Below are 9,603 nucleotides of genomic sequence, written 5' to 3' on the forward strand. Positions count from 1 at the left end.
ATGTCCATATATCCAACACCTTCCTTTGAGCTCACTTCATCCCATTGCACAACAGCACCCCCATCTGGCCATGTTGAATGATCACACATGCCTTTGTCTTCTTTTGTTTTTCAGTCCATCAAAGTAAGTGTGTCTTGAAGTGTGTGTGCACGACCCCTTAAAATGCAGACCAATTAATGTGGCTTTCCCAAAGCTCCTTCCCTCTAACATTCCCCATCCCTGCCCCCCAGTTTCACTCCTTTCTCTTCTCCTCTCTTCCTCCTCCTCCTCCTCCTCCTCCTCATCACCTCCCTGTGTGGAAACCCCCTATAACTATCTCACATCACCCCTTGCTAAACGCCACCCCTGGGCACCACTACTTCCTGCAACTCACAGCCAAGCGTATGTCCCCAGCTTCAACCCAATCGCGCTGAAGGACTCCGCCCTCTCCACCCACAAGCCCATTGAGGTGAAAGGGCCCGGAGGCAAGGCCACCATCGTCCACGCGCAGTACAACACCCCTATCAGTATGTACTCACAGGACGCCATCATGGACGCCATTGCTGGCCAGGCACAGGCCAAAGGCAACGAGGGAATGAGGTACGTGCCTCTCAACCAAACTCACGCCTCCTCCCATCCACAGAGTGTGCGCTCATTCAGCCAGGTGTAGTGCCCAATGGCTCTGGCCACGTAGACCTACAGATCTCTCCTGTTCTGCCTACCTCTGGCCTAGGGGGGGTACGCATTTGCCATGCTACAGTTTGCATTCCATTCACATTTAGTCATTTAGCAGACGCTTTTGTCCAAAGCGACGTACAAGGGAGAGAACAGTCAAGCTAAGAGCAATAAAAAGCATGGTGTAACAATAAATACTACTTTACATGAGAATTAGAAAAACAACGACCTAGAAAAAAGGAAAAAGAAGTGCAGGAATGTAACTGCTGAAGTGCAAGTTAAGCGCTAGTCAGGTGCCAGTTAGGAGGGGAGGGGAGGGGAGGGGAGTTCCATTGTGTGAGTTAGAATGACATTATTGCAGACGGTAAATGATGACAATAAGCTGTGCTGTAGGTTCTGTAGTCCATAGTTGTATGAATATTTGTGGCCTGCAAATCGAAATGGTCAGTTTTTCAGTAGACTTGCTTAGAGAAAGGTGTGTGTAGATACGGGATGGCTGGCCTCCCCTGTGGTTAGGTTCTGAGCGTTTGTATTGTTGTCTGTATCGACCTCATCCCTGCTTTTCCTTTTGATTTCTGTTTTCCCCATCCACACACCACCACTCAATCTCAACACCCCGCTTCACTCATTCACACACCACCACTCAATCTCAACGCCCCGCTTCACTCATTCACACACCACCACTCAATCTCAACGCCCCGCTTCACTCATTCACACACCACCACTCAATCTCAACACCCTCCACCACTCAATCTCAACACCCCGCTTCACTCATTCACACACCACCACTCAATCTCAACACCCCACTTCACTCATTCACACACCACCCCTTCATCACCCCACACCACTCAATCTCAACACCCCGCTTCACTCATTCACACACCACCACTCAATCTCAACACCCTCCACCACTCAATCTCAACACCCCACTTCACTCATTCACCCCCCACCACGCCACCCCAACTCCTCGTTCCCCTTCCCCCTCTTCCCCCTCTTCCCTCCCCTACCCCACCTCATCCACCTCATCCACACCTCATCCACCCCCGGCTCATCTCATGACGGTCAGTGATGAGGAGACAGCTCCTGGATCTGGCTTTGCGTAAGTAAACCCACAGCCGTCTCAGCTCCATGCCCACCTAGCTGCCTGTCCATGCCCATCTCCATGCCCATCTCCTGGTCCATCTCACCTGCATGCACACCCATCTCCATACAGCATCTGTGTCTGTGACAGGAGTATTCCAGAGGTAAATCACTCACAGCTGGAGGCCCACAGGCCATGGAAACCAGCGGAAAGATTCTATTGAAGCTATTGAACATAATGAAATATACACACCTTCTAGTGAATTACTTTCAATCACACTGATAGACAGGAGTTCACTCTACAGACTGATGGATGGGCTTTGTTAAAAACACTCTGATTAGAACTGGATTAGATGCCATGACAACAACAAAAAGAGATGCATCATGAATGCACTGACATTAAAGCAGCTAGACAATAAAATCAATGGCATCATTACATCTTACAATCAGGCACAAAAATGAAGCTTACTTTGCTGTCCAGACCGCAAATCCACAGGCTTCTCCTTTTGAAGAATATGTGTTCCGTTTTTGTATCTGGAGTTACTGTGTATACTGTGCATTACATCCAGCAACTTGCAAATGGTTATGATATTTAGCATTCCGTCAGCATTGCACTCGGATCTTTTACTTTAAATATGGCTTTTAGAACTCTCAACACAACAGACGTAGCAATTATAATGTACAATAATCACTTGACATGGCACTCTTTAATTAAGTCCACAATTAGGACATTACGTGATCTTAACTTAAATACATTTATAAATCAGTGAATTTCCACAGCAGACTGATATACTTACACTTCTCTCTCTCTCTCTTTCTCCCTCTTTCTGTTCCTCTCTCTCTCTTTAGCACACTCCCTGTTAAAGACTCCCAGGTAGACAGTGCTTCCCCAGTGTACCAGGCCAATATTAAGCCAGAGGACAGGGACCCTATGGAGATGTCTGAGTGGGCCCGCCGTGCAGCCAACCTGCAGTCCAAGTCCTTCCGTATGCTTGCCCATCTCACAGGGACCGAATACAGTGAGTCCACTTCTCATCTCTCCTCTCCTTTCCTCTCCTCCTCTCCTATCCTCTCCTCTCCTCTCTCTAATCAATGGCTAGATGTATCCTTATGTTGCAATAAAAAGCTGCTGAAGGTGAATATAAACACAGTGTGTATTCTGTGTCCTCTGTGAGAAAGTCCATATGACCTGAATGGAATTGTCACCTAAATTAGATCTAATCCAGTTTTCAGGAATGTTACAGTTTTTTTTCTCACATTCCCTTTTCGTCACAGTGCAAGACCCAGATGAGGAAGCTCTGAGGAAATCGAGGTACAGCAAACCTGTGGTGTGCCACAGTCTCCTGTCTCAGGGGACAGGTGCTAACATCACCTGTAGAGAATGTACACTGTGTCATTTCTAGGATAATGATTCCCAAACTTTTTTCGAAAATATTTCTAAAATATCCATAACCCAATCATGCCTTTCTGATTACCTTGCACAGGGAGAAGTTTGAGACCGAGGTGAAAGGCCCCCGATTCGCTAAACTGAAGAACTGGCACACTGGCCTCTCTGCACAGATCCTCAATGTCCAGGAGTGAGCAGGACCTTCTGGCCGTCCCCATGGCCAGACCCTGGCTGAGGCAGGGAGGGAGGGAGCGAGGGAGGGAGGAGAAGGACAGGTGGCGGAGGAGAGGAGCAATCTAACTTACTGTCTGGGTTGTGAGTTGGACTGGTAGACTGTAGCCCATAGGGGAACCGGCTCCCATTCTGTGTGTGCTGTTCATACTCCCATGTGTCTCATGCACTGCTCCACCTGTAGTGGCAGCTTTCACTTTCACTTGTTTTCACTTTTCGTAGAATTGTTTGTTCGTTTGTTTGTTTTTGTTTTGCTTGTGCTGTTTCCTCCTGACAATGAAAGTTATTGTTGATGTACAAAGACAAAGTCAGAAGGGGAAATGCTGAAAATGATACTCTACACCTGTAACACAACTTTCTGACCTTCACACACACACCCTCACACTCACCACACACACACACACACTCACCACACACACACACACTCACACGACCCCCCCCCACACACACACTCACACACATGAACACCACCCCCCTCACACTCACCACACACACATACACACATGAGCACACACACCCCTCACACTCACCACACACACACACCTTAACAAATGTACTATTGTTAATGTGAATAAAATATATATAAATAAAATCCTTTCTTTAAAACATATCAGACTTATGGGGAATTATTTAGCAATAGCTCTTGGAAAAGGCTTTGTCTAACTGCACTACCAGCCTAAGCATATTCTTTATTAAACTCATAAATAGCACTCTATAAACCTCAACTAATACAATTTCATTAAAAGCAATTCTGGATTCTAATTTTTCCTCATATTTTGAAGACACTTCTGTAAGAACACATCTATCTTAGTCCACTGCCTGCACTTTGAGCTGTGATTGGTGTCAGAGGAAAGAGGAACTACGGTCGGCCAGTGGCACAGCAGTCAGCTCATAAGACTGCAGAACTCTTCATTTGTGGCACAGTTGACCAAAGGGAAAATAATCTGCTATACCCCTGCGGATCATCCTGAAAGTGTCTGGCTTAACTACACAAGAGTTAGTCCTACAGGGGGTTCTCTCTTTCTCTCTCTCAAAAGTTTGCTGCTCTTCACAGAACTTCTTCTGAGTGATGAAAAAGTGCCCTGCCAGCAGGAAGGCCCTGCTGCATCAGCATTTGGCCAAATTCCTGTCAAAGAAGCTTACATTCCTCTGCACAGAATTGAAAAGTTTAGAGCTGTGCATGACAGCAGCTCTTGTCATGGAAGCTATTTTCCATTATCTGCCCATGATATATATGGCCTACAGCTATCAGTGAATAGTGTGTACAATCATCTAGATTGATGAGGCTTAAGTACCCTGACGTCAACTTAACCTATTGCAAGGTTAGTCAGGGTTTTCTGACTATGCTTATTTCATTTAATCACAATCCACCCACACCGAAGCTGAAGCCGGAACTCAGTAACATTTTAGTACCAGAGGCCAGGAAATAGGTCCAGTAATCTTTTTTTCTACTCCATTAGCGAGAGTGTTCATGTCAGAAGAGTCCATTGCTGCCATCTAGAGTCGGCGTTTAAGGTCTGACCATCGACTGTATACTAGACTCTTGGGTCTGACAGCTATGCCTCTTGCAGCACAGAACCAACAGTAAAAAAAAAGTGTGTAAAACCACTACGACGTAAATAAATGTAGATGTGCAAAACGAATGCGCTATGAGCCAAACTGAAAGGATACGAGGAATATGTTTTAGATCTACCATTTTTACGTCTTCCCGTAAACGTCAAGAAAATCTACTCGGAACCGACTTTCTCTACATTTGTTTATGTCCGGACTGCAAAGACGAAGGACATCAACAAACCCTGACACTCGTGGTGGGACATTGTATTCGGAACTTGCCCATGAATTTATCACAAACGAAAACTGAATGTTAAGTGATTCGGTCGTATGTCGTCGTTGTTCTCATAAGCATGATTTTGGTTGAATCTGGTCTCTACATCGGGGCCGCCTCGGACGTCAAAGACTTGACAAAATTATCGAGTGTGGGAATCACTCATGTTCTCACTGTGGACTCCGAACAAGTAGCTTTGCCAACTCAGTTCATTACCAAATATGTTAGGGCCCTTGACGATTCGTCCACTGATCTTCTCAGTAAATTGGATGAGTGTGTTGAATTTGTTGAAGCCGGGAAGCAAGCTTCGTTTTCGGTACTTGTTCACTGGTAAGGTGTCTTTTTGTGGATTGAAATGGTGATTATCGGTACACAGATGCTTGGGTTTGCATTGATGCACGTGATTTAATAGGCTATCATTTGTTACAGTCATGCAGGGCAAAGTCGGAGTGCTGCAGTGGTCACCGCATACCTCATGAAAACACACAGGATAACTCTTAAAGAAGCTCAGAGTAAACTCATTCATATTAAATCTGATGTGAAGTAAGTCAGTTTTTTCCATGTCTGATATCACATTAAGTATGTGATGTTTGCCACAGCGCATTTTAATGAGGCGCAATGTCAAACTTTTAGGATAAACGAGAATTTTCTGGACCAGTTAACATTGTACGAGTCGTTTGGATGCGAAGTGGATTTCTGCTCCCCGCAATACAAGCAGTTCAGACTTCAAAATCTCACAGAACGATACACAGGTATTATACCAATTCTCCTCTTGTGCTACCAGTGCTGAATTATGCATTATTACAGTGGATGAAATGCCCTGTATTGCTATTCCTTCGTTTCTTATACTTCTTATTATTCTTTGTACCGAACTTCTGCGCTTAATTCAGCTCGAACCGCTTAACTTAGAAACTTCGTTCAAACGTTATACTTTTTAAAATATTAAAGAAAAACGAATACAATTTCTCCCATTGAGCCATTATGACATCATAATAGGGTCTTTAAACTGGCTTGCACCTGTGCTTCACTGACACCTGCGCCAAGGTTCCAAGGGACCTCTTCTCTCTGTCCCTCTCAATTCAACTGTAACTAGGAACATTAAGAGACACCTTCCATTCTCTACTTTTTTTTCTCTCTATCCCTCTCACACTCCATCTCTCTGCTTCACTCCATTTTCTCTCCTTCTTTCAATATTTTCACTCTCTCTTCTTCCCTTCTTCCACTCTTCTTTCCTTTCTTCATTCTTCTTTCCTTTCTTTTCTTCTTCCTTTCTTAACTTTTGCATTTCATGCACTGGTATTTCCTTCAGGAAATGCATTTTCTAGTTTCATATGTTATGATGCAGAAAAGTTGTGATGTCAGAAAAGTTATTTGCCATAAGAAAAATGTTGGCAGTGAGTAGAGAATCGAGCTGTAAACTATTGGTATTCACCTCTCCAGATCTGAAAGATTTGCCAAAAGAAGTCTTTGCTGCAGATCCTGGGCAAATCCAAAGCACAGAGATTTCCTACAGATGTAGAAAGTGCAGGTAATGTATCCCATCCCCCTGCAAGTAACAATACAGTCAGTCTCCAGTCAGTCTCTTGTCTGCTATGGGACTCACCGTCGTGTTTTTGGCCCCATCTAGACGTACACTCTTCTGTGGCTCCAGTGTCCTCAGCCATGAGGTGGGGAGCGGCCCGGCTGCCTTCCCACACAAGAAGACTGCAGGCCCTGGCTCTGGACACCACGCAGGCTGCACCTCCTACTTTATCGAACCAGTGCGGTGGATGGAGGACGCACTGCTGGGAGTGTTGGATGGGCAGGTAATTTAGCATCGCCTCTGGCTTCATCAATAATTCAAATATACTGCACCACACAGTTGTAAAATGGGCTGTGTAATTCCTTCTGTACAGTTCGCTTTCAGTTCATGAGAGAAAAAAATAGATGCAGTATAATTGAGAATAATAATGCTTGTGTTGTGTTTATGTTGGTATAAACATGGCATAAACAACGCTTCTATTGTGTTATATTGGCATTTTTTAAAAGAAGAGTTAAGACATTATTAAGAAGCATTATTTAGAATATAGCTTGTGATCTTATTCTAGGATTACCAAATATACTTCATGACATTGAGACCTATTAGCCTACATTAAATAAAATGTTGTGATCCTGCAAAAGCATAGTATGTATGAATTAAATTAGTTCATTAGTTCATATTTACATTCTGAGCTGTGACGAGATCCTCATCCTCAGGGAGAAAGTCCAACCCATAGTGTTAGGCTACCCAGTGTCTGAGGGTTAAGGCGTTAAAGACACTGGTCCAATCTGCCCATAGTGTTAGGCTACCCAGTGTCTGAGGGTTAAGGCGTTAAAGACACTGGTCCAATCTGCCCATAGTGTTAGGCTACCCAGTGTCTGAGGGTTAAGGCCTTAAAGACACTGGTCCAATCTGCCCATAGTGTTAGGCTACCCGGGGTCTGAGGGTTAAGGCCTTAAAGACACTGGTCCAATCTGCCCATAGTGTTAGGCTACCCAGTGTCTGAGGGTTAAGGCCTTAAAGACACTGGTCCAATCTGCCCATAGTGTTAGGCTACCCAGTGTCTGAGGGTTAAGGCGTTAAAGACACTGGTCAAATCTGCCCATAGTGTTAGGCTACCCAGTGTCTGAGGGTTAAGGCCTTAAAGACACTGGTCCAATCTGCCCATAGTGTTAGGCTACCCAGTGTCTGAGGGTTAAGGCCTTAAAGACACTGGTCCAATCTGCCCATAGTGTTAGGCTACCCAGTGTCTGAGGGTTAAGGCCTTAAAGACACTGGTCCAATCTGCCCATAGTGTTAGGCTACCCGGGGTCTGAGGGTTAAGGCCTTAAAGACACTGGTCCAATCTGCCCATAGTGTTAGGCTACCCAGTGTCTGAGGGTTAAGGCCTTAAAGACACTGGTCCAATCTGCCCATAGTGTTAGGCTACCCAGTGTCTGAGGGTTAAGGCGTTAAAGACACTGGTCAAATCTGCCCATAGTGTTAGGCTACCCAGTGTCTGAGGGTTAAGGCCTTAAAGACACTGGTCCAATCTGCCCATAGTGTTAGGCTACCCAGTGTCTGAGGGTTAAGGCCTTAAAGACACTGGTCCAATCTGCCCATAGTGTTAGGCTACCCAGTGTCTGAGGGTTAAGGCCTTAAAGACACTGGTCCAATCTGCCCATAGTGTTAGGCTACCCAGTGTCTGAGGGTTAAGGCCTTAAAGACACTGGTCCAATCTGCCCATAGTGTTAGGCTACCCGGGGTCTGAGGGTTAAGGCGATAAGACGCTGGTCCAATCTGCCCATAGTGTTAGGCTACCCAGTGTATGAGGGTTAAGGCGATAAGACGCTGGTCCAATCTGCCCATAGTGTTAGGCTACCCAGTGTCTGAGGGTAAAGGCGTTAAAGACTCTGGTCCAATCGGTCCTGCCCTGCACTGTAATCTGTAGTCTTCAAATTGGATACAAACATTGTTGTGTAACAGCCACAGACATCTGTGACATGTTAACAGTATTCCCATAGATGATGACTAGTAGTGTGAATGAGGACAAAGAAAGGTGAATTCCCTGTCTTTTGTGTCCATGTCTGTTTCAGCTCTTGTGTCCAAAGTGCAGCTCCAAACTGGGCTCCTTTAACTGGTATGGGGAGCAGTGCTCCTGTGGTCGCTGGGTGAGCCCGGCCTTCCAGATGCACAAGAACAGAGTGGACGAAATCAAACACGTCAATATATCTGCTCTGAAGTGATGGCTTGGGAAACTGTGTCAGTGCCTGTCTGGCTCTGAAGATGTAATTTTAAAATCACACGTTTGCAAGACGCAAGAGTGAATATAAATACCATGTTTGAACTTGATTGGGAAAATGTTTTTTCATGGAGGACAAACATCTCTTCAGGTGTGATCATCATTGATAAAATCATGCTGTTTTTTCATAGGTTTTTACTACTACAATTTCCACCTTACCAGATCTGTTCCTAAATGTCCTATAAATTAATCCATTCTCCTGTTTTTTCTGATTGAATTTAATGCAGTATAATGAACAATCCCAAGGGGTCAGTAAAGGCATGACACAGGCTGCGTACCACACTGACGCAACACCACGTACACTCTCAAACTATGAAAAATCCCCAAAATGCAGACTGTATTGCAAAATGATTGTAAAAAAAGATTTTGTATAAATAAATGTACAACATCTGGGGGAAAAAAATATATGTTGTCCTTCCTCTGTGGGCTACTTTAACTGTATTTGCTATATTTGTAATTATTTACTTAATCTATGAATGCTGACCTCACTATCACATTGTTTGTAGAAAGGTTCAGTGGCATCTTAGAATTTTCAAGAAATGGATGAAAATGATGTGATTAAAGTTGTAAAAATGAGGATGCTTTTCCATATGAAACCCAGTTGTCCAATTAGAGAAGATTATGCG

General features: G+C 44.6%; 2 protein-coding genes across 6 annotated transcripts in view; both read left to right on the top strand.

Moving 5' to 3' along the window:
• The window catches only part of ldb3b (LIM domain binding 3b), an 18,227-nt gene extending 14,440 nt beyond the window's left edge, over positions 1-3,787 (top strand). For 2 of the 5 annotated variants that reach the window (XM_031582993.2, XM_031582992.2), the window contains 6 exons: positions 115-123; positions 376-579; positions 1,721-1,753; positions 2,584-2,753; positions 3,010-3,046; positions 3,219-3,787. In XM_031582993.2, coding sequence (XP_031438853.1) covers positions 115-123; positions 376-579; positions 1,721-1,753; positions 2,584-2,753; positions 3,010-3,046; positions 3,219-3,315 — 550 coding nt within the window. In that variant the 3' untranslated portion in view covers positions 3,316-3,787. The remainder of the gene's footprint in view (positions 1-114; positions 124-375; positions 580-1,720; positions 1,754-2,583; positions 2,754-3,009; positions 3,047-3,218) is intronic. The other 3 variants (XM_031582995.2, XM_031582994.2, XM_031582997.2) reach the window with 3 other exon arrangements.
• Positions 3,788-4,894: 1,107 nt separating this feature from the next.
• Positions 4,895-9,380, top strand: dusp12 (dual specificity phosphatase 12). Its single transcript, XM_012823757.3, has 6 exons — positions 4,895-5,507; positions 5,607-5,720; positions 5,811-5,929; positions 6,618-6,705; positions 6,805-6,982; positions 8,772-9,380. Exons 1-6 carry the CDS (start codon positions 5,257-5,259, stop codon positions 8,919-8,921), a joined length of 900 nt encoding a protein of 299 aa, XP_012679211.2. The 5' UTR covers positions 4,895-5,256; the 3' UTR covers positions 8,922-9,380.
• Positions 9,381-9,603: the final 223 nt, after the last annotated feature.

Source organism: Clupea harengus, chromosome 16 (assembly GCF_900700415.2).
Source record: "Clupea harengus chromosome 16, Ch_v2.0.2, whole genome shotgun sequence".
Taxonomy (NCBI): domain Eukaryota; kingdom Metazoa; phylum Chordata; class Actinopteri; order Clupeiformes; family Clupeidae; genus Clupea; species Clupea harengus.